This window comes from Temnothorax nylanderi, unplaced genomic scaffold, assembly GCF_030848795.1.
Source record: "Temnothorax nylanderi isolate EJ_2023f unplaced genomic scaffold, tnyl_v1.0 TNYL_tig0527_pilon, whole genome shotgun sequence".
In the NCBI taxonomy this organism is placed as follows: Eukaryota; Metazoa; Arthropoda; class Insecta; order Hymenoptera; family Formicidae; genus Temnothorax; species Temnothorax nylanderi.
The window spans coordinates 73860-99862 of record NW_027249589.1 but is presented as its reverse complement, the minus strand read 5'-3'; the positions used below and the strand labels follow the sequence as shown (position 1 = coordinate 99862).

General features: G+C 39.6%; 1 protein-coding gene and 2 pseudogenes across 1 annotated transcript; 1 reads left to right on the top strand and 2 right to left on the bottom strand.

The window, feature by feature from the left end:
- Positions 1 to 5300: 5300 nt before the first annotated feature.
- LOC139783662 (putative nuclease HARBI1) lies at positions 5301 to 7361 on the top strand. The gene is made up of 2 exons (XM_071722808.1): positions 5301 to 5954; positions 6110 to 7361. The coding sequence occupies exons 1-2, from the start codon at positions 5334 to 5336 to the stop codon at positions 6797 to 6799; spliced, it is 1311 nt and encodes a 436-aa protein (XP_071578909.1). The 5' UTR covers positions 5301 to 5333; the 3' UTR covers positions 6800 to 7361.
- A 1237-nt stretch (positions 7362 to 8598) lies between these two features.
- On the bottom strand, positions 8599 to 11529 carry LOC139783660 (uncharacterized; annotated as a pseudogene).
- A 5270-nt stretch (positions 11530 to 16799) lies between these two features.
- Positions 16800 to 25033, bottom strand: LOC139783659 (uncharacterized; annotated as a pseudogene).
- Positions 25034 to 26003: the final 970 nt, after the last annotated feature.

Here is a 26003-nt window from a genome sequence, read left to right as displayed (position 1 = left end):
CAAATCATAATAACACAACCATTAACTCTTTCATGGCGTTTTACAGGGACGTACCCAACCCTTTACATGTGCCTACCATTATATCCCGGACGGCCTCACAACGACAATAAATCATAAACAAACATAGACTAAATCATAGCGTATATCCTAGATCTTCACCTTAAACAAAAATCTTCAGCCTTGCAATATATTGGCCTCCCTACCACTTCCATTGCCTCCTCACCAATCCCTCACCCCGGTCCGCTTCGTCCTCTTCTTCGTCCGATGCCATCAGAAGTTTATCCTCCAATTTCTTCGCAATATTCTCCTCTGTTGACTCCCCTTTTTTCTCATTTTCCTCCTCTCTCATTTCCCTTCTCATTTCCCTTTCTTTTCCTTCCTTGATCCTTTCCTCCACCGACTTGTCCTCATCCATCTTTACCTTCATCCTGCTTCCCTCCCTTCTTCTTGCCTCCAATATTCTCCATTTATCCTCCACACTTCCCATCTTCACCAGGAACGTCAGCCATTCCCCTCTCTGTCCTATCATGATCACCTTCTTCACCTCCGCCCTCACTCTCAGTCCTTCTGTGAATAGTTGCTTCACCTTCTTCCAGTTTGAGTCGTTTCCTCCCCATCTGTTCTTCTCCACTCTGATTATCACATTCTTCCTTCTTCTTTCCTCCTCGTCTTCTTCCTTCTCTTCGTACCACCATTTTTTCCTGCTTACTTTTCCCTCTCTTTCCTCACTCTCATCCCTCTTCCTTTTACCCGAAATTTGTTCCATTTTATAAACTTTCCTTCTCAAGCTCTCTACCTCTTCTCTCAGCTCTTTCAATTCCTCCTTAAAGTTCTTCATCGTCTTCGTTGCTCGTCCCTCCGTTAACATCTCTATCGCCTCCATATCTATTTCTACTGTTCCTCTGACTTTCCTCTTCCCGTCCATCTTCCCGTCCATCTTCCTTTTCCTTCCCTTCTGTGGTATCTGAAACAAATTATCGACGATCTTAAGATGCTTATCTCCTCTGCCTAGCACCTGTGTGCTCTCCTGTGTTCTTCTCCTCTAGTTCACCATTCCCTTCCCCCTTATATCCAATCATTACCTTTGCAACTCTTCCCACTCACTTTCCTCGATATCACTGCTTTCTTTCTTGTACCGCACTCTTCGTTTTACAGCTCGCTTTTACCGTCGCCACGTGCGTCTCTTACCTGTTCCCCTTCTTACTTTCGATCCCTTCCATCGATCTCGCGGTCTTGCCACCTATCCGTCGCACACGATGCGGCGACACTGGTCTGTTCTACCGCCTTCGATCTCTTGATTTTGCCGTTTGTCCGTCGCACACGTTGCGGTGATACTGGTCTGTTCTGCCGCTTTCACCTCCGTTGCCATTTCCTCCTTCCCCCAAGTTTCCCTCCTCTCCTCTCATTCTCCGCGTCCTCTCCTTCTCTCTCCCTCCTCGCCTCTTTTTTTCTTCCGCCAATCACTCCTCTCCTCTAACGTTCCTTTGTTTTCATTCCATATCAACTCTTTGTTGTCCACCCACATCTTCTGGTAACCAATTGTCGTTTTCTTTCCTGCCTCTTTTTCTTCTTTTGCTCTCTTTCTTATTTCCTTCTGTATCTGTCTTTCTATTTTAGTGAGGTCGTCGTCCAAAAAACTGTCGTATTTTTTCCCTAACTCCCTCCTTGTTCTCATTATCTCCCTCTTGGACTTCCAGTCCCTACACTTCAGCATTGTCATTTTATTATCTCCGTATCCTATTTCCTGCACTTCCTCGATGGCCACTTTTGCTTTATTTATTTCTCCTATCATCTTCTCGATCTTCTCCTTCCTTTCTGTCTCGATTCCTCCCTTCGCTTCTTTCACGATTATATTGTTTCTCCTTCTTCTTCTCTCCGCCCTTTCCAAATTTTTTTCTATCTCCTTCCATTTCTCCATTATAACTCCTCCCTCCTTTCCTTTCATTCCGGTCAAGCCCGCCTTTTCGACCTTTTCCTCCAACTCTTTCAATCTTTTCTCTATCGCGTTTTTTTGCTTTTCCCATTCCTCCTCCCTCCTTTTAAATTCCTCCTTTAACCCTTTCATTATATCTTGCATCTCTTTATCTTTTTTTTTCTTTCCTTTTCCTGTTCCTCCATTTTCCTTAGAATTTCTTTACACATCTCCTTCGCCGATATACTCTCTTTCCCTTCTACACCTTTTTTAATCTTTGCTGGCGGCGATCCGCCTATCTTCTTTAATTTCTCCAGTAGCTCTTCTTCTGCTTTCGCTGTTATTTCTCCTCTTTTCCTTTCCTATATACAAGCTACTAGCGAATCTGCGCTCCCTCTCCTCATGTCTAGCCCCTCTGTTTTCGTTGGCCTGCTCACTGTCCAATATCCCTAGTCCGTCTCTCTCACCTCCCTGTTCTCCTTCTGTATTCCGCGTATTCCCTGCCCGTGGCCGTTCTCCTCGCAATGCTTTTCCTCTCTTCACTTCGCGTACTCTCAGCCCGTCCCACTTTCACTCACAATTTTAGCACCCTTTTTCTCCTCTATTCTGCCCTCTCACGACTTCCCTCCACTTTCTCGCACACTCTCGCTTACCCACTTTCTCCTCCTTCCCGAGTTTCTCCGCCAGACCTCTCCTACGCCCTCCTAATCTGCCAAAATGCACTCGCCTATCCCCCGCGTGCCACTCTGTGTCGTCCCGGAACCGGAAGTCTCTCGAACGCTCGGTGACTACAGCGATTTATATCTCAAAACCACCGGAAATAAGTTGGCGCTGGAAGTGCATATTTTTAAATAAACTATAGCTGAAACGATTGCTCTCTAATTGCTCCCTCAGAATCAACAATTGCTCCCCTTTTAAAATTAATATTTTTTAAAATATTTAAAAAAAACGTAAAATTTATAATTTTCACTCAAAAACATATTTCTAATAACTCTATGCAACTAAATCCGGCATAGAACGATTGCTCCTTATTGCTCCATCATTATTTTAATGATTTATTGCATTTTTATTGAAAAAATAACAAATTAATCATTTAGCACAAGTGACGCCGCCGCCACTTATCGGCTGCCTATTGTAACTATGGCTCGGCAGCCATTGGCGGAAATATCCAAACGTAATATAACAGCTCTATCGTTTATAACTATGACCGCTGTTACACGTCGGGTTTAATAACATCGGTAGTTCTTAGGCTGGCAAATCACAGCTATTCCCTTCTTCTGAAGAATGAGTGTGATTGGCTAGTCTAAGAACTACCGATGTTATTAAACCCGATTAACGGCGCCGTGTAACAGCGGTCTATATCTCAAAGAGTTTAATCAACATTTCCTATTAATTTTTGGTAGAATAACTGTTTCTCGCTTGCTCTATTGGGATATTCAATTGCTCCATTCGTATAATTAATTTTGTATGATATTTTGGCAAAGAACTGTTCATTTTCTTGAAAAAATACATTTCTCACAGTCTTCTGCAAGTATATCCAACATAAAACGATTGCTCCTTAATTGCTACGCGTTGCTCCATCATTACTTTAATGATTTTTTGCATTTTTATTAAAAAATTAATTTGATTATTTCACAAGTGACTCCACCGCCATCTATTGGCCGCCTATTGTAACTATATGGCTCGGCAGCCATTGGCGGATATATTCAAACGTAATATAACAGCTCTATCGTTTATAACTATATCTCAAAGAGTTTAATCAACATTTCCTATTGATTTTTGGTAGAATAACTGTTTCTCGCTTGCCCTATTGGGATATTCAATTGCTCCATTCGTATAATTAATTTTGTATGATATTTTAGCAAAGAACTGTTCATTTTCTTGGAAAAATACATTTCTCACAGTCTTCTGCAAGTATATCCAACATAAAACGATTGCTCTTTAATTGCTACGCGTTGCTCCATCATTACTTTAATGATTTATTGCATTTTTATAAAAAAATAACAAATTGATCATTTCACAAGTGACGACGCCGCTACCTGTCGGCATTGTGCATGAGCCCTTATTGACGTTAGGCTGAGTTTCCACTGTGCGCGTCACGCGTCGCGTCATCTGTCGTTAACCAATCTAAAGCCTTGTGTACACGATACTAGAAATCGGTCCGAGTTTCGGTTTAAGCCAATCAACTTGCAGCTCTTACAGAAAAGCAGCAGTTTCATTGGCTTAAACCGAAACTCGTACCGATTTCTAGTATCGTGTACACAAGGCTTAAGAACGTTGCGGACGTTAAGTGAAACGCACTCATAACAAATTTTGATTGGTTGATACCGTTCAGGCGTAAACATAATGCAAAACACAGCGCAATAGATTTTCAACCTATCGGAAGCCGTGTATCAATGCATTCTGTTCCTATTCCCTATTTCTATTGCCTGTACCTTTGTACTGTGTTGCGCCCCTAACAGTTCAATATTTTTTATATATGTGAAATTTATTATTGTAACATATGTAATTTATTAACACAGAATAGACGAACAGAAGAATAGCGCTAAGGAACAGTGATGAAATTTCATTTTATATTCTGTACATATGTATTGATTTACATAGGATGCTCATTGGTCCAGCGGTCTTATGCTATGCTTATGTAGTCTATGCAATTTTGTGTGCGATGGCTTTAAAGGTCTATCCAGACAAACTTGCATAGCGCATAAACATAAGCATAAGAAAATTGATTGGTCCATATATGTGTGCATAAGGAAATAGACCAATCCATTTCTTTATGCATATGCATATGCACCTATACAAGTTTGTCTGGATAGACCTTTGTGTGTAGTAGCCTTTAGCATCGTCTACAATGGCGGCAAGTGTAGTGGATTAAGATTATAAGGGTGCGGTCACATGGACTGATATTTTCCGCGTAACGCGTATCGCGTAACCAATCAGAAGCGCGAATATGCGTACCGAAAATGCGAAACGCTTCTAATTGGTTACGCAGTTACGCGTTACGCGAAAAATACATGCCATGTGACTTTAGCCTTAATGGTGCGATCCCATGTTACGGAACGTATGCGCAATGCGGAATTGGCAGAATGAAGTCCGTCCAATCGCAGATATTCCGCCAGTTGCGTTCCGCTGAAATATCTTTTCTAATGTCCCATGAAGCGGAATTCGCGGAAGCGCAATTGACGCTTGCCAATCACAAAATTATTTCCCATAGATCCTTTCATTGTATCTATCGGAACAGTGTATATTATTGGCACGCACAGACTACGCTTCCGCATTTTCCGCTCCATGGGACATTAGAAAAGATATTTCAGCGGAACGGAATCACACGTACATACATGCAATACATCTGTCACATTAACGAATTCCATTCATAACCTACAAAATTGTCACCAATTACTACAACATTCAATTGCTAAAAATGTATTCTAAAAAATTGTTTGTTATTATTTGCGTATTATTAAATAAATTAAAACAATGTTGGTGTCCATTTAAAAAGCAACAACTACGCAGTAAAATTATAAAATTATATTCATTATATATAATCGCAGAAAGAAATGAAAATGAAAAACAACGAAGATATTGGGTACGACCTATATTTAGTATGGAGAGAAGATTAAACCAAGGAGCAAGTGAGAATCTTGTGAAGGAAATGCTGGCTGAAGACAGAGAAAAATATCTAGATTATTTTAGAATGCCACCTCAATTATTTAATGTGTTATTAACATTGGTCGAACCAGTCATCATAAAACAATATGTTATTCGCGAACCTATTTCCCCTGACACTCGGCTCCAGATTACACTGCGCTATTTATCATCAGGGGATAGTATGAAATCCCTGTCATATGCCTTCAGAGTTGCACACAACACTATCTCAAAAATTATATCCGAGACTTGTGAAGCTATTTGGAGTTGTCTAAAAGATTCAGTTTTTCTTATGGACAATGAAGAGAGTTGGAAATCTGTAGCTGATGAATTTCAACGATTGTGGAACTTTCCGAATTGTATTGGTGCTATCGATGGAAAGCATGTTCAAATCCAAGTAAGTTTTAAATGGAATTCTGAGTTTATTTATATAACATTAAAACTTTATTAATAAGAAATAACAGGCTTTGTTAAATATAAAAAGATTTATTTTATATTCAATGTACATAATACAAAATTATGATAAAAAGACAATATGTGTTCTTGTTACAGGCTCCACCAAACAGCGGATCAACATACTACAATTACAAAGGCCATCACAGTATTAATCTTCTCGGAATCAGCGATGCAAACTATTGCTTTACAATAGTCGATATTGGTGCTGAAGGTAGGCAAAGTGATGGAGGAGTCTTTCGCAATAGCGAAATTGGGAAACGCTTCGAAGTTAATTCGTTCAAACTGCCAAACCCGAAACAAATTGAAGTTGACGGACCAGAATTACCCTATGTACTAGTAGCAAATGAAGCTTTTCCACTATCGATGTACATGATGAGACCATATCCGCGAAGTAGAAAACTCGACATTGGGAAAAAAGTATTTAATTACCGACTTAGCCGTGCAAGAAGAGTTGTGGAGAACGCTTTCGGCATATTAGTGGCTCGATGGAGAATATACCGAAGGCCGATCATCGCGAATGTCAGCAATGTACGCAAAATTGTACAAGCGACTGTAGCACTGCACAATTTTATTATAAAAAACGAAGCGCAATTAACGGGAAGTAAATCATATTTACGCACTGGTGAAGAAGTGCTGCATACAAGTCATGGAGTTCGTAATATGCCACTTTGTCGAAGCCGCGGCAATAACAATGCTATTGCAGTTAGAGAAGCGTATTCAACATACTTTCAAGGTACTGGTGCGTTATCTTACCAGTGGAAAAAAGCGTTGCAAAACGATTTTTAATTAATAACACAGGACCACAAAAATTTTTTTTTGAAAAGCAACTGGGATCAGAGTAGGTGTTTCTTATAGATTTTGGGTCACTGAATCCAAATTCGTAAACCGTTTTGCTCCATCACGTCTAGATTTTTAGATAATCGAGAAAAATAACGGGAAATCTGTAAAAATTGAAATAAACATTTAAAGAAAGAGCAAAAGTATAACATCAAAGAAAGAGAAAAAGTATAACATCAAAATGCGGTCGCAAAACTGATTTAAATATATTTTGGTAAGTTAAATAAAGTGCAAAAAAGGAGGATGTTAAAAAAGGGACGAATTTCGCCCAAAAAGGTGTAAGTAAAAGAAATAGTGTTTTTTGTAGATCTTGATCTCCTGAATACGATAAAGCTAATAAAAAGTTCGTGGTGCTTGGGGAACACCTTGAAAATTGAGCATAAACGTGGTGTATTTACAGAAATTCGGATGAGATATATGCTATATCATAAAATGTACTGGTGAAAGATTTGTTGGGGAGAGGGAAAATAAATTATATTTGTTTGAAACTAAATATACCTAGTACAATAATAGTCATACTTAATATTAATGTAATAAAAAATAAAATTGTAATAATAAAAATAAAAATAAAGATATAATAATAATATATAATGTAGTAAAAAAATTTTCTTTTATATCAGATAGCAGATTAAGTGAACATAAAGTAAATATGATTTATTTATAGTTATTCGTTAATTAATTTATCTTGCTCTTCCATGAGCTGTCACGACTTTTTCACTCCCGGAGCGGTCCGGGACGTGTGCCGGATCAAAAGGGGAAAGGAGAGCAGGATGGTAGGCCTCCCCGGTGATTCTCTCGCACCTCCGACACTCCACGAAAAGATTCTAATGTTGGGCGCCAGACGCGTAAATTCGCGTCCGCGAAATCGCGAGAAACCAAAAACGAGACGCAAAATGAGTCGGTGTGCAAGGGAATGGCTAGCTCGACCTAATAGCAGGGCGGGGTTGATGAAGGGCAGCGCGGTATTCGGCGGGGTGACGTCGAATAAATAATGTCGTACTCTCAAGCAATTAACAAATAAAGGATAACATTTATTATTTTGTAATCTTCGGGTGAACAGTTAATGCCACTTTGGCGTCTCTTAATCGAACCAAAACAAATAGGTGATTGATAACGCGGGCGTCAGATTTTGTAATCACCAAATATGATAACGCGGACGCCAGAAACAAATGGAAAATTACGTTAACTCAGTGAACGCGCGAAAGGCGCCGCAAAAGAAAGTGTGAGGAAACTAAACTTACAAAATCCTCGAGATCATATAATTTCACAGCTAATAATAGTAGAATATTTCGCGGGCAAATAACATAGAGTATCGGTACAAATTACGACTAACTACGACATAACGGAAATAAACGCGAAATAATAGCGCGAAATACCGCGAAATGATAATGCGCCACGCTTGGAGCGCGTGAACGCAAGTTCCCAAACCCGTGCCGGGATTCTGTCGCCATAAGAATCTTACTCTAACGCAAGTAATAATCTCAATCTAACGCAGGGAATAATCTTAAACTAACGCAAAGAGTAATCTTAAACTAACGCAAAGAATAATCTTAAACTAACGCACGAACGCGACGCGAGTAATGTCCCAACGCAAGAAGGAACGAACGCAACATGTGATATCGCCAGGGATATCCTCACGCGAAGAATAAGGCGCCGGGGCGCTTGACGTAACGCGAAATACTAAACTAACGCGAGAAAATATACGGAATTACCGCGACCAATACTATAACTAACGCGAAATGACCGATTTATCCTAACGCAAGAAACTGAGAATACGCAAGTGATTCTGATCGAACGCAACACCCGCGATCGTCAGCAATCGTCCAACGCGAAAAATGATGCGCCGAGACACTCGGCCTAACGCGAAATACTCGAATTAACGCGAGAACGATTACGGAATTACCGCAAGTAATAACGAGACGCAACATTAGGTCGACGCGAATGGTATCTTAAGGCGAACCACATCCTACCGCGAATAATAATGCCCGAACGCGAATCGTACTCAACGCAGTCGATATCGCGAGGATAGTCTAATATGCCCGAACGCGAATCGTAAGTAACGCAATTAAACCAACGCGAATATCCCTCTGACGCCATTAATATCGCGTGCAGAATCTAAGATTCGACCGGGCGAAATACTACGCATAACGAGACACGCGGTCGTGAACGTGAAGGGCGCGAGAAATGGCGTATTCGCGATATCGAACGTCGTCATCGACGCGCCTACCGCGATCTCCAGAGGTTCGTAGATTTCGATCGCGATCCCACGGCCACGAGACCATTCCGGTGCCCCTCACTCTCGCTATCGATCGCTAATTACGCCTTGTCGGCGAGTACGCTAATTATCGCGAATATTCCCGAGCGAGAGCGCGACCCGGGGAGCGGTGTCGTGGCTTTACATAAAACGTTACCGAGGCAACCTCACCGTAGGCAGATTCTCTCCCGAGGGTCCTCGCCGTCGTCCCAAGGGTCGAAAGAGAGCAGCCGGACGTCGTACTCAGCTCCCAAAATGCGACTTAACGCGAAGAGAATATCGCGACTTGGCCTTTGACGTGCGTCGGTTATCGAGGACGATCCACGAATGCTCCCGAAATTTCGCTCGATGGCGGAATCGATAGCGCACCCCACCCCGGGCGTACGCGGCCCCGCGACGTTGGAGCGCGGACCAATGAGGGGTGAGCTCGCAGGCTCGCGGCGGATTCGTGCGTAGGGCCGTGAATTACGGCTTTCCGCAGGGCGCTAAACGGCCCTTCGCTCGCGCGGCAACTTTTCCGGGATTCTTCCCGGCGGCGGACGGGACGTGTCTGCCTCCGTGTTCCTCCTTTTCGGTTCGGGAATGGCGGCCGCCTATCCCGGAATCCGGTCAGCAGTGTGAGGAGGGCAGATGAGCTGATTTAGCCCCGGCGTCCCGGGGCCCTGCCATTATGGGTCCGCCCGCCGCTGTGTCACGCGCCGCGCGCGTGTTTTCCTGCGCTCCGTCGCTCTCGGCGGCCCGCGAGTCGCTTCGATCCGCTTTCCGTCGTCCGGTCTCTCGCCGTTATCCTTCTCGTCAACTCCGTTTTCGCGTCCTCTGCATCCTCTCAGGAAACTCCGGTCTTCGGCTCGGTGAGGCGCCACGCAAATGATACAAAATAAAATAAAAGGGATCAGTAATTTGTAACGCAATTATAATATGCCCCTGGAGATCTCGCATCGATTCGTTGAACCGTCCTCGGGCGTGAAAAAGGTCGCGAAACCCGCGCCTTGTGACGGCGGCGGGGCGCTGCAACTATGCAGCGAAACTGCAACGTCACAGAGCATAGCAAGGAATTTCATTTCTAATTCGGTTCGCTTTCTGTATGGCAGTTTCCTTAATCCTTCTCCGAGTAGAAGTAAAAATCCATCAACTCCGTCAGGTTGTTTATTGGTTTCGCGTAATGTTGAGATAACTGTTTCGTGAAATTCGTCGTTCGTCTTGCTCAATCTGTCTGACTTTCTTTCTAAAATATTATTGATTTTTAACATAAGATAAATTTATTGAAATGTTTAATAAAATAATATAGAACCGTACTTTTACTTAAGTTTAAATCAATTTCTCCGGAGTTTGATGGCAGCGATAAGTTTGATACATTGCTGCTCGCATTGCTGCATGTTGGTTGGGGCACCAATACTGAGTCTTCACTAACTTCAGTTAACATACTTTCATCTTCTTCATTGTTTTGAACGTTTGATGGTAGACTAGTACATGTTCTAGAGAGAAAAACAGCACTTTTAATATCGGATCGGGTCCTAACAAAGAATAATCAAGAACCTTGGAGAAAAATTCCTATTGCGTGAATACTAATTTCAAGTGTCAAAGAGGACTAAATAAAATAACCAAGTCAAGTCTGGAGTGTCTCTGTATTTTAAATACATTGACTTTTTAAACAATGTATATATTAAATTATTAAACTTACAAAGATTTTCCTAAGACATCATCCAAAAACTTCATCTGTTCGTAGAACCTAAAGGAACTTTTTTTCAAAGTTGAAGTTTCAGCAGCAGACCCACTTGGAATGTACATATGTTCTTTTTTTCTTGCTTTAATATAGGAATCTCGGAGATATCGCCATCTTTTTTTGACTTGGGTTATATTTAATACTCCTATAAACACACATCAGAACCAAATAGAAGGTTTAGTTGCGCTTATATAATTATTGTACATGGCCAAAATATGTATATACATACTAACCTCCCAATGAGTTACATATTTCTTGCCACAGTGCATTTTTTTCAATGTGCTTCTGTCGCTAGCTGGTGTTCGATGGTCGAATAATGCTCTCTTCTGGGATACGTAATATATTAAGAGCTTATCCGTATCAAGTCCTTGCATGTTATTATTTGGAAGATCATCATTTAATTCCAATTCGTATGCACGAGACACTGTAAAATAAAAGAAACAATAATAACACTGGCAAACGAAACCCAGTCCATTCAGTATCATTGTTAGTCGGGACAATATAATATTTCAATAGATAACTAATGGCATGCTTTACTATATAAGGGACATACTTCGATTACTATAAATAATACCTACCAACAGTGACTACTAAATTTTCATCCACACTTAATAGATGTGTTTCCTCGTTAAACGGATGAAAGCAAGAATGTTTCATCAGGTCAAAGTTTCCTGAGAGAATATATCCGCAATATCCACATTTTTTATCCTATAAACAAGTAACAAATATATAATCATAACTCAAATATATAATTCAAACTCCCGCATATTAACAAACTTATATTTTGTAAAGAAGTTGTTCAATATAGTATTGCATTAATATAAAATTATTAAATCCGTGTAAAGGCTCTGGTGAAAATCAAAGAGAGAGTGGAACGGGCTAAGTAAGAGCCAGGCGCTGTTGACGGTGCACAAAGGTTAATTCCTTTATTTATGATAAATCTAATTTTTAACGTACGTTTCGGTCCGAATTTTGGACCATCTTCAGCGATAATATAATAACGAAGTAATATATATTACTTCTGAGGATAGTCCAAAATTCGGACCGAAACGTACGTTAAAAATTTGATTTATCATAAATAAAGGAATTAACCTTTGTGCACCGTCAACAGCGCTTGGCTTTTATTCAGCCCGTTCCACTCTCTCTTTGATAAAATTATTAATTCAAAATTACATTATTTAAAATTTAAATAGTTTTTAATAATGTTCTTACGGATCTCTGTTGAGATTCTGACATTTTGTCTTTTCACACTCGCACACAAGGACACAAGTATTAAGGCTTCCGCAGTTTTCGCACGATCAGTGCGGATAAAATAGAAACTTGCGGATAAAAGTCGGCGGAACGAACGTAAAAGAGGTCGAACCAATCACGAGCGTTCCGCCAATTCCGCATTGCGCATACGTTCCGTACCATGGGATCGCACCATAAGACGTCGGAATAAATTGGTTTTCCGGTGTAATAGGGCGTAGAGTTAAGCCCCTTGCACAATGCCAGGCAACAGGCAATAGGAACAGGAAATAACCAAAATTACAACCTAAAAAATTCGAATGCTATGATTGGTTGGCAACAGGCAATAGGCACAGAATTTCCAACGTGACGGAAACTCTGTGTCTATTGCCTGTGTCACTGTTTATTCTGCATTTATACATGATTTCTGATTTCTATGCCCTGTTCCTATTGCCTGTTGCCTGGCATTGTGCAAGGGGTTTAAGGCCGTAAGCGAAATGGCTGAATTCCATTTCCTACGGTCTACAAGGTCTACTCAACCATAAATGAAAGATATGTGCATGTATATTCTCATTTTAACATAATTATAATATGAAAGGGTAAATTATTTAAAACAGCACTTTATCTCTGTTTCTTATTTTGTTTATTAATAGTAGTAAATATATCGTCATTATAAATATTAATATAACAAATATTTGTGTGTGTGTGTGTGTGTGTGTGTGGGCGCGTGCGTGCGTGCGTGTGTGCGTGCGTGTGTGCATGTGTGCGTGTGTACAATAGCGCCGTTTTTCTAGTTTTTGCAATTTCTTTATTATATACATACATGCACATACACATATACACACATACACTCACACACATACCGTGCGCCGTTGCTCATACATTGTAATTGTTAACTATATGTGCAATGAACTATATGTATATATATATATTCCATTTTGAACAAAATGTATTTTTTTAGATATAACCATCAATAGCAAATATATAACTATAAAGATATTTTTGTAGATGTTCCACATCTTACAGATACAGCTATTTTTTATACATGCAATTATTGCTGATGAATATTTAATGTTATCTTTGGTCAACATGGTAAGAAAAATTATTAAAATTAGTTAAAGTAATACATAAAGTAATAACGATATTCTAATCGCCGGTAAATTAACAATATTTTTTGGTTCTTTACAGAGATTATTAATTTCAGTCCATTTGTTGGTGAGTGACCTAACGTATGCAACATAATGTCCTATACCATTGATAATAATAGGTGGTATATATAAACCGGATTACCCCACACAAAATATAATATTTGTCTTGTACTTGTATTGTAGTTGGAATATCATTTAAATTAGTGTTCGGAAAAGTCTTATCAGGGAAACGAATCGATGATTTATAAAAATGTTCGATATTTAAACATAAGTAATCACAAATTTGAATAGTTTTTCTAGCGGAGTTTGTATGACAGCTCTAACAATAGATAATTTTTGCGCGTATGAACTCGTCTACACTCTCATTCAAATGTTGCATACCTTTTTCCCAGACTATTTTCGCGCTTAAATTTAAAACTGGTATATTCTGCGAATTAACTGCACAACATTGAGAATTTTGACACCTTATTGTTTCAATATTTACATCGTATGTTCTCATTAGTTTACTAAATACATCGCAAACATTGTCGTCACATGTTATATTGTTATCAGCAGACGGATATAATGAATTTAACAATGTTGCTCGTAATTTGTAAAACGACGCTGTAGCTCCGTGTTCAATATAATTATTTACACATGTAAAAAAACAAATAGTTTCTTTTCTCATTTGTGAAGTAACAAAATTTTTAAAGTTTTTAGAGTTGCAACAAGCAGCAGATACAATTTCAGTAATTGAATTAAACGGACAAGTGTTAAAAAGATAAACTTTGTTATTATTAATCATACGTGGAGGTAACCTGTTGCCATTTTTAATAAAATCTTTTTTAAACTTTTTTTGAGCAGGTTTTTGGTGGATTACCTTTATGTTAGGACATGGAGTAACATACGTTCCAAGTTTGTTCAATAAATTATTGTCATTTTCCGAATTTTTATTTACTTTAATTATCGGTTCAATTACTTTTTTTCAACGTCCAACACAATGGAAAAATTGTTTTCTGAATTTTGTATAATTTGATAATCCACCATACTTTTCGGAGTTGAATGAACAAAATCTTTTGAATTAACAGCTTCCATTAATTGATTATACTCATCAGTATTAAAATCATTAGTACAAAAATTATTCTTTTTATTTCTATTAGATAAATCACATGTATCATTCACTACTTTATTTTTCCAATTTTTTTTTGTTTGTAAAATTAATTGTTCCTTCTTCCGTAACTTTTTCTCATGTTTTTGATTAATAATAATTTTGTTTTTCTTTAATGCATCATAAGCTGCTCTTGCTTCGATAACTTTGGTATTAATTGACCGTAAGTGTTTTATAAAAAATTTATCAAATCGGTACGGTTGACGTTCTTCTAAGACATTTTTTTTGACAAATCGAAAATAATTTTCGGATCGAGCAGACGTTGCAACAGTATTTTTTGAATTAAAACAGTTTAACATAACATTAGTCCACGATGGAAATTGTTTAAATAAACGTTTCAAATCATTGGTAATTTCTGGAAAATAATACATGTTTATATCATTAAAATTAATTGACATATTTGAATTTTGCTCTGAATGTGTTTGCTCTATAATTTGATCAATATAAACCGAAAGATTATCAGCGTTGTAGTTATAATTATGATCTACTGTCTCAACAGAAAATACATTAACTTCATCGTTACAAGAAATGTGTTCTGTACAATTATTGCCATTTTCACAAACAGTAGACTGTCTTATCTGTTTATAATCAATGGAATCATCAAATTTGAAAGTTTCTATTCTTTTCAAAATCCACTGAATATCTGCATGACATTTACTCTCGTTTTGACAGACAATCAGAACTGATTTCATATATTTGTCTAAGTCTTGAAACTCTTCAATTGTAGTCATAAATCCTATACATCGTAAGTAAAAATCTTTTACTGCTGGTTTTGCACGAGATAAACATTTCAGTCTAGCAACACAATGTATCAGATGAGCAACATCAATACGAATAAATAACCGTAGTACAAATTGAGTTTTTCCAATTAAAAAATCATAACAAATTGACAAATACTTTTTATAAAATATTCCATTAGTTGCTAAAGTAATCGCATTTTGAAGTGTAATTGACATATCAGTGACTATTTCTAAAGGAACATGTGCTCCAGATGAAATCCATTCTCGTAACCAGAATTCAACGATTCGAGTGTCTTGCCGTTCCGAGAGAAGTTGACCACATGGTATTATGATCTTTCCAACGTGAGTAATTATTTGATATAAAAAAATGTGATTACTAGAATTATTTTCTGAACGTGTTATTTTACGGACAACACTCCCTGTCGCGTCAAGAGAAACAGCTGAGCCAAGTTTTATCACGTCATTATAAACGTCAATTTGTTCCGGTGTCCAATACATAAAAAAAAATTTATCAAAGCCTGTTTGTTTAATAGCACGACTAAATTCAACATCACTTTTTAAATGTTCAAGCGATTTCCATACAGTATCTTTAACACCGAATTCTTCATTTTTAGCCTCGAAACGCACTCTATTAATAACATTGTTATTTGGTACCAAAGGACCAATTTGATCGCCATATTTATGATATTTTCTAATTAATTCACTTCTAAATACATTGGCTTTTTTGTGTTTTAAATGCTTTTTAAACGATGTTTTTCGAATCCCGGACACATATCTTTTTTTGGAGTGTAATAAATCTTCAGTATTTAAGGTAACGAATTCGAGCGATACATTATTATCATTGGTAAACTGAAATGATCCTTGCCCATAAAGAGCTTTACAATTGTGATCACTGCAAAATCCATTAATTTTTACAATATAATTTGTAGCATTATAACAGTTTGTGTGTATTACTTTTTGATTTTTGAAAGAATACGCACATGGCAATTTTTTTTGTAAAAAAATTAATTCAGACAAAATATGTGTCCATCCGTTCTTCAAAGAATAATAAATTTCTCTCCTATTATTGACTTTTTCTTCTGGCTTAATATTTAACCATTGTTCTTTCGATAAAACAATTTTGAATTGAACTTTTTTATCATTACATGGATGTTGCGTATTCCACTCCAAACTGTTGAAACTGCTATCACTATCATTACACAAGTCAGAAATATCAATGTCATCAGTTTCAAGTAGAATTATACTTTCTTCCCTAAAGTTATTAAAATTAATCACATTTTTCATCTTTTTATATGTTTCGAAAACGTTATGCCGATTTTGATGGACATAAAAATATAAATTAAAAGGTTTTATTCGATTGTCCCATGTTGCGCATATGTCTCTCCAAACTGAATTAAATTTAGATTTCAATTTACCGGTTTGATTGTCACAAATTTCAAACTGTATTAAAGTCTTTATAATTTTAGAATTAGATGTTGCAGCACGAGGACCCATTATTATAAAGAAAATTATAGAAAACGTCTTGCACTGTGATATGGAATTTGCAGTAATCGTCTTTTTTTTACTATAATTTCAAAATATCGCGAATAGAAGCTATACCAAAATGTGAACACCATAACTTAATTGTCAGAATAATCTACATTATTGATATATTATTAATTTAATCTCAATATAACCTGAATCGTCAACCGTGCCAAAATGATAAATTTCTTACTTTGCTAAGTATCGATTGCGGCTCGGCTCAGGACTATCCAGATCCATTATGAGCGCCATGAACGCATGTAGCGTCAACGTGACCAGAGGCATCCTGAAACAGCCAATGAGTTAAACTCAATTACGTTCTACTTTAAAAAAAAAAAAGGAGATTCATCGCACGAGGAACTAACCATAAGACCGCAGTGAGAGCGACAATCAGCGAACTGACGCTCGCCAGGACGCACACTACGGGAAATATGAATAGGATGATGAGTGTGCCTAATAGGCCCTTGGCACCGTAGTTCCATAGCCTATTTAAATGTCTGGTCATGCCTTTGCCGATGAATACTAAAAAGATATTGTTAACGTATTGGTATTGCATTACTAATATTCAGTCTAATACTCTAATTATATTTTTGTTAAAATATAAACATGATAAAAAGAGATCTTACCTGTGTCTGGTTCAGTTTCAAAGTGCGTCCTACTTTTACTGATATGCCTCCAGAGTGCTATTAGTCGCGAACAAAGAGTAGGCATTTGCGAAGACTTTCTCGGGAATAATGTCCCATTTAGTTAACTCAATTCCAAGTCGGGGGTAAACGGTTGCACCAGAAGTAAAGCGCGTAAAGACACTGGACTACACCACGGGACAGCTACACCCAACAGGAACATCGCATTCCAAGTCCAACACCACGTTCTGGCGATGTAATTTATCCAGCGCCACATCGGCCACCTTTATCACAAAATTATTAAAGTACCGAACATGAGAATGCATAATAATAGTTTGATCGATTGCGGTACCTTGTCGTAGTTGTGTGTACAATCTCTCTTTCAACCAAAAAGACAGGCTGGCTAGGATCAGCGCGAGGCATCAAAAAGACAGACTGGCTAGGATCAGCGCGAGGCGTCGTGATAGAAGTCGGAGCATTGCTCAGTACAGTTGGAATGATTTCGGATTGGCCTTGGAAATTACGTCTTATTATCCAGTTCTTCGGTAGCCAGATTTGCGTCGGCCATTGGAAAGTCCTCGTCGGAGTTTTCACCTTCCGCAGTTCTTTCAGGAGAACAGGCTCTCTCTGAAACAGACAAATCCAGGTTTCTAACAAGTTCCAAGATGATAGAATTCAAAGATCGGGCGGTAGATACCTCTTTCATGAAAGTTAAATCACGATTGAGGAAGTACACAGTCTGCGTGAGATTCTGATGGCTGCAGAGCGCGAGAGCTTCTTCATGCGCGCTCCATTCGCACTCCTCGATGAAATTCTCCTCGGCCTCGCGCATGCGATCGCGCATCCACGGCTGTATTTGCGACAGGATCGGATGCTCGCTCTCGATACGATGTCGCAGAGATTCTTTGGTTTGCGATAACTTCCGTTGCACGTTCTCCACCGCTCGGTGCATCAACACGACCGACTGCGCCTGTTGAACCAGCTGAGCGATACCTTTGCCTAGCGCAAGTATGTCGGGATGCGACAGGATATTCGAGTATACTCTTTGTAAATATTCACGCATCACCGCTTCATTGACTACCTAAAAATTTCGGTAAATACAGTTTAATTTATTTTGCATATATTAATTAAATAAATGTATATCTCTTTTATGAATGTATATTAAACATATTTGTTTAAAATGTAATTGTAAATTTTTTAATTAAAAGTATTCCTCACCCGTTCTATTTCCTCGTCCGGTTTCTTTTGTGCTCTCAATTCAGATATCAGTCTTTCTCTAAAGTGAAGGAACCAGCCTCTTGTCTCTCTCTCCAGAATCGCAACAAGCGTCGGCAGAGCTTTCCTAATTATGTCCCTGCTGAACAGTCTGAGATCAACCGCAGCCCCACCAGGTGTTCCAAATACGAAAGGAACTGAAACGGGCAACAGCTGGGACGATTCTCTTTCGACCTCAAATTTCTCCGTGGTCGCCCAACGAAGCTGCTTCCGTATAAATCCACAGAGTAGCTCTAGAGAATCCTCATATTCCGACTACGGCGACGTATGGAGCAAAAACGACGACTTAGGTTTACGCAATAGAGATTGTATCTCGCGCCGGGAAATAATGAAAACAATGTCTTACCCTACATATTAATTCCGCCACCAGGTACCGGCAGCGCTCCTCCTTAATTTTAGCATCTAGATTGTGTGCCTGGAGCGACGGTACGCCGATTATAATGTCTGCAAGATGCATATAAATGTAACATGCAACGTATATGTTTGTACAGCATATATAGATATAATGCGGTGTCGGTTATGCGGATGTGCGGCTTATTAGACGTCACATAAAAGCGCGCGGAGGACGCAAACTGCTCACCGAGAAGTCGCAACAGCCCCGTTAACAATGCTTTAAGGGATTGCGAGACACTGAAGCAATGGGAAACTAATCTAGCCTTTGCCGTTACAACGAGAAACCTAGTCGCCAGGGCGAGATCTGTGAGCAACGCGACCCGCGTCTATCTCGGCCGCGCTGCAGGAGACCGCTCAATCGCCATCGGTGCTAAAAATTTACTTAATTTGTAAAGATCTTGAAATGTCAGAAATCATCATCGCTATTATATGTATATTGTTGTAGTTGATGTAGACGTCAAAACTTCAATAACCTATCTTGACGTAATCTTAATTGATTTACTTGTAAACCAACATTTTACTTTGCGAATAGATATTATTATATATATTATATTCATATTATTATAGAAATTGCACAGCAGAAACGTTTAAATAGTTAAGAACCTACACATAAAATAATTTCAAATTATAAAACAGAAAATGATTGAAAATTATAAAGCAATAGTTTTAAACAATATACCTTAGTTCCATTTATCAGCAAATAACAGCATATTAGGTAAGAGTTATCTACCTTACACTGGCTGCGTTCCGATATTCACTGCAAGTACTGAAAATCTATAGTTTACGTAACGTACACTATAGATTTTCAGTACTGACAGTGAATATCGGAACGCAGCCTACATATTGTTATTGCCAGTCAAACACCCAGGTAGTAGAGTGACGTCAAATGACGTATTAATAACGTTTTAATGACGTCTCTAAAGCCTTGTGTACACGATACTAGAACTGCGTAAAGACGTAAGACGTAAGCGTAAGAAAATTGACCAATTCTAATCGAGTATTGTGTGTTTCGATTGAGATTGATGAATTATCGTAAGCGTATGCTTTACGTCCTTAAGGAATTTTATGTGTGAAAGCCTTAACTTTAGTCCATCCTGCCAGATTTTCTTTTTTGTTTAGAGAATGAGATTGTTAGTGTGTGCAGCAGTCTCTCTAAGGAAAAATAGAAACTCCAAAATATGGTCCAGACAAAGGACACGCGCGTAACGTGTTGAAACATGTCTGGTCCTGTTCAAGGACGGCAACGAACAACAACGCGTAAAGGGCTGCGCACAATGAAAAAAATAGGGGACAGGGAACAGGTAATACGGAACAGTTTAATATTAACATATGTACAGAATATAAAATGAAATTTCATCACTGTTCCTTAGCGCTATTCTTCTGTTCGTCTATTCTGTGTTAATAAATTACATATGTTACAATAATAAATGTCACATATATAAAAAATATTGAACTGTTAGGGGCGCAACACAATACAAGGGTACAGGCAATAGAAATAGGGAATAGGAACAGAATGCATTGATACACGGCTTCCGATAGGTTGAAAATCTATTGCGCTGTGTTTTGCATTATGTTTACGCCTGAACGGTATCAACCAATCAAAATTTGTTATGAGTGCGTTTCACTTAACGTCCGCAACGTTCTTAATGCCCGGTCTACAATGGGTGTTGTAAGTCGTGAGTCGTAAGAATTGACCAATCACAGTCCATTATTCTCCTTGCGGTTGAAGAATAATGAACTGTGATTGGTCAATTCTTACGACTCACGACTTACAACACCCATTGTAGACCAGACCTTAGTCTTGTGTACACGATACTAGAAATCGGTACGAGTTTCGGTTTAAGCCAATGAAACTGCTGCTTTTCTGTAAGAGCTGCAAGTTGATTGGCTTAAACCGAAACTCGGACCGATTTCTAGTATCGTGTACACAAGGCTTTAGATTGGTTAACGACAGATGACGCGACGCGTGACGCGCACAGTGGAAACTCAGCCTTACGTCAATAAGGGCTCATGCACAATGCCGACAGGTAGCGGCGTCGTCACTTGTGAAATGATCAAATTAATTTTTAAATAAAAATGCAATAAATCATTAAAGTAATGATGGAGCAACGCGTAGAAATTAAGGAGCAATCGTTTTATGTTGGATATACTTGCAGAAGACTGTGAGAAATGTATTTTTCCAAGAAAATGAACAGTTCTTTGCTAAAATATCATACAAAATTAATTATACGAATGGAGCAATTGAATATCCCAATAGAGCAAGCGAGAAACAGTTATTCTACCAAAAATCAATAGGAAATGTTGATTAAACTCTTTGAGATATAGTTATAAACGATAGAGCTGTTATATTACGTTTGAATATTTCCGCCAATGGCTGCCGAGCCATAGTTACAATAGGCGGCCGATAAGTGGCGGCGGCGTCACTTGTGCTAAATGATTAATTTGTTATTTTTTCAATAAAAATGCAATAAATCATTAAAATAATGATGCAGCAATAAGGAGCAATGAAGGAGCAATCGTTCTATGCCGGATTTAGTTGCATAGAGTTATTAGAAATATGTTTTTGAGTAAAAATTATAATTTTTACGTTTTTTTTAAATATCTTAAAAAATATTAATTTTAAAAGGGGAGCAATTGTTGATTCTGAGGGAGCAATTAGGGAGCAATTGTTTGAGCTATAGTTTATTAAAAAATATGCACTTCCAGCGCCAACTTATTTCCGGTCTCAAAACCGATATCTTGCTGTTGGCCGATATCTTTGAAAATTTTCGCGATAGCTGCGTCGCGAATTATGGGCTCGATCCCGCGTATTATTACACTCTACCGGGTTTTACGTGGGACGCTATGTTGAAGCATACGCGTATCAATTTCGAACTGCTCACCGACGTTGACATGGTCATGTTTATCGAACGCCGTATACGCGGCGGTTTGAGTCAATGTTCAAACAGATACGCGCGGGCCAAAAACAAGTACATGCAGTCGTACGATTCATCGAAACCGTCGTCGTACCTGATGTATTTCGATGTAAACAACTTGTATGACTGGACAATGTGTCAACCATTGCCTTACGCAGATTTTCAATGGGTCGACGATGTAACCGATTTTAATGTTATGGATGTCGCGTTGGATTCCTCGATAGGCTACATTCTCGAAGTCGACTTGGAGTATCCGCAATATCTTCACGACGCGCACACTGACCTACCGTTCTGTCCGACGCGCGATAAACCACCCGGTAAGCGGCAGGACAAGCTCCTCGCAACATTATACGATAAGAAACGTTATGTCATACATTATCGCAACCTGCAGCAGTGTACTCGTCACGGGCTCCGAATAGCAAAGATTCACCGCGTATTGAAATTTGCGCAATCTCCATGGCTTCGCGATTATATAGAACTCAATACGAAATTTAGAACATTGGCCAAGAATAATTTCGAAAAAACATTATACAAATTGATGAACAACGCTGTGTTTGCCAAAACCATGGAGAACGTGCGCAATCACGTTGACGTGCGACTCCTGACTCATTGGGAGGGTAGATACGGCGCGGAGGCAATGATCGCGAAACCAAATTTTCACAGTCGGAGCGTCTTTTCGGAAAATCTAGTACCAATAGAAATGCGAAAACTCGAGGTGAAGTTCAACAAACCAATCTACGTGGGTATGTGCATCCTCGATATATCCAAGACATGTTTGTATGAATTTCATCACGAGTACATGTTACCGTTGTATCGCGATAAGTGTAAAGTTACGTACACCGATACGGACAGTCTTATTTATCACATCGAGTGCGACGACGTATACGATACCACGAAGCGCGACATTAATAGATTTGACACTAGCGATTACGCGGTCGATAATGCCTACGGTATCCCACTCGCCAATAAAAAAGTTCCGGGTTTGATGAAAGACGAAATTAACGGTGCGATAATTACCGAATTCGTCGGGCTTAGAGCAAAGATGTACGCCTTGCGAGTCGACGGTAAAAAAGATACGAAAAAGGTTAAAGGTGTTAAGAGTAACGTCGTAACCAGGTCGATAACGTTCGACGATTACACGCTGTGTCTGCGAGACGAAATTGAAATGACGCGACAGCAGGCTTGCATAAGGTCCAAACTACACGAGGTATACACCATGTCCGAAACGAAAATCGCTCTAAGTCCGTACGACGATAAGCGATACGTTATACCCGATTCTGCCGAGACGCTGCCATGGGGGCATTATAAAATACCATTGTAAATATATATTGTAAATATATTTGGATATTTTGAAAATAAATGACTCATTTGTATGTATATGTTTTTATATTGTAATAATTTTTTACAATACATTATTCTTGTGTATCCATGAATTGTGTGAATTATCAAATCCTAACCACTTTACATAAACCTCATCCCCCCTTTTGCGCAAAACTTTTTCAACGAGATACACGTCGGGATTAGCAACGCGATGCAACTCGTATTCGTAGAATCCACCGGCGACAGGTTTTCCGCAGGAATCTTCCAATAGATACGTCACGGGATTAGTTTTCTGCACTTTGACGATTCTAAGCACCTTCGTAGTCCAATTTGGCGTGTATCCTTTCTCGAAGATTGTCTTGAATTTACTCACGCGTACCGAGTTGCCCACTTTGAATCGCGCGGGAGCAGCGATCTTTACGTGACTGTACACCGTTGTTAGGAGCTTGTCGGCGATCGCAGGGGTAACATCGATGGGTCGCATGCCGTTAGTTCGATGCTTTCGCGCGTTGTAATCCGATACGAGACCCGGCAGCGAGTCGATCCATTTGTAATTTCCATTGCGCGTAAATATTTTCCACATGTCGTTTTTGTGCGTGCGATTAAATCGTTCGACGACCGATGCCTTCATTACGGAATAGGTCGAATAGTGATTGATGTTTCTTCAAGAGTTTCTGCACGTTTGCGTTGTAAAATTCTTTCCCCTTGTCAATCTGCAGATTTTTCGGACATCTTCCGCCATCTCGAATTATTTTTGCAATCGCCTTAGTAACCTCGGTTCTGCTCTTGGCCTTGAGCGGTACGGCCCATGCATGCTTGCTCAGCACGTCGACAACGGTGAGTATGTAGTGGTAGCCTCTGTTGAATCGCGTGTATGGACGCATCTCGACCACATCCGCCTGCCACAGGTCATCATATCCGCGCACTATGACGCGTCTTCGTGGAAAATTTCTTCTCGCAGGAGCGTGCAGTTCTTCCACCAGCCGCCATTTCTCAGCTGATTGCTTCTTACTAGCCATGACGATGACGCGCAACTGACGCAGAGATCAGAAGTACGTTCTTATCTACTCGCGACGATTCGCAATTACATCGTGAATCATCTTTTGAAGCTCGTTTAGGGTAATTTGCACGTTATTCTGGAATGCGACCATCTTTCTCTCGATTTCATCCTGTCGATCTTTTAAAGTTTGCACGCTCAGCTGCACGTAGCGTTTGTTGGTGGCATCGCCATCATCTACAGGCGGCGTTACCCGTCGAATCTTGCGCGATTTCGCGTCAAAGTCGGTGGCAACCACGCAAAGAGCGTTATCGCGCACGTAATTTCTGATTAATCCGCTCCATTGATAGTACGATTCCGCACCGCCTCTTCCGAGCGATATACCAAACTTGTTGATCGGCATTTCGATGTTGATTGAATAACTCGCCGACGCGCGGTTTAATTTATAAGTACAGCCTCGCGAAGTTCCTCGATAATCGACAGGATCTCGTTATCGTGACCGTTGTGACCCGCTAGGCGCGAAGCTTTGAGCAATCGGAGACGATCTACAAGCTCGTTGGGATCATCCCAATGAACATAGTCGATCTTGTTGTCGTTTAATGTCATGGCATGCGGTATACCTTTTCCAGCTTTTTTACCCGAAATCAACGGTGCGATTATATGTCTGTACTTGTATCCCCTGTTGCCATTTAATTGAGCGTGCGCATTATGATTGCGTTTATGAGCATTCGTCATCAACAGAATGCTCTTGTACTTTTGCATATCGTCCTCCGTGTAGATCTCGTCATCGGGAATTTTCTTAAAGATCAACTCGTAAAGCCCGGGTGGGCCTGCGTATCGTACACCGTCGATAATTATATTATCCGCGTTGTCCACGTCAAAACGTTTTTTACCGAGCATTATTCTGTTCTTGATCGCCGCTCAGAACTGCCCCGACGTACTTTTGGCTCAATGGACCCAAGTGATCTCGCAACGTTTTTCGACCCTCAGATGTTTGTAACTGCTGTCGAACGGACGTCACGAGTGAGTCATCTGTGGTTTCGAAAACATCCTCGTTTGCGAGTGATTCGAGCATTGTGGGCTGTACGGTTTTTGCGGAAGGCGCAGAGGTTATATCGGTGGTTCATCCAATGGACCTTTCGATTGTTTCGATTTACGCGGTTGTAAAAATTTGCTTATTTCACTCCAATTAGATGGCACATTTATCGATCGTTTTAATGTAACCGGAGTTGAAGCCATTACAGAGTCGTTAAACGTGGCGTTTGGTCGTTTTCGTTTAAGCTTTGGCTCTTCGTCTTCTCACGCCGTTTCATTTTCAATCGTTGACACATCAGATTCTTTGTCAACGGTGTTTTCGGCAATCTGCCTTAGAGGCTCGATGATGGGCTTAAAGTGTCTCTCCAACGCGATATCTTCCTCCATTTTACCGGTTTTCAAGGCGTGATACTTTTTGCGAATCGAATCAAAGATAAAAATAGAATTCGGGAGCGCCTCGCTCGGTGGAATGACGTCACTGTTATTCGAGAACGTAAAGTAGCCAATCTCTTCTATCGGTGTTAGTATATTCTCCAAATATCGATATTTCGGTTGTTGCAACGATTTCGAGTACATGTAAACGTTCTCGAAACGTACACCGTGCGGACTTTCTAGCAAGCTTATCAAGATGTTTGTCTTGCCGCAAATCGACGGACCGCATATGATACCGCTTATAGAAATCGGTAGCATGTCTCCATGTCTGCGTACCTCTTTCCGAGGGGTTCACAACTATTGAAATCCGGTGTACAAGCCACCATGAAATCCGGCTGAAATCCGATTGAAAGCCACGAAATCCTTGAAATTCTGCTGAAATCCTTGAAACTCGACTGAAATC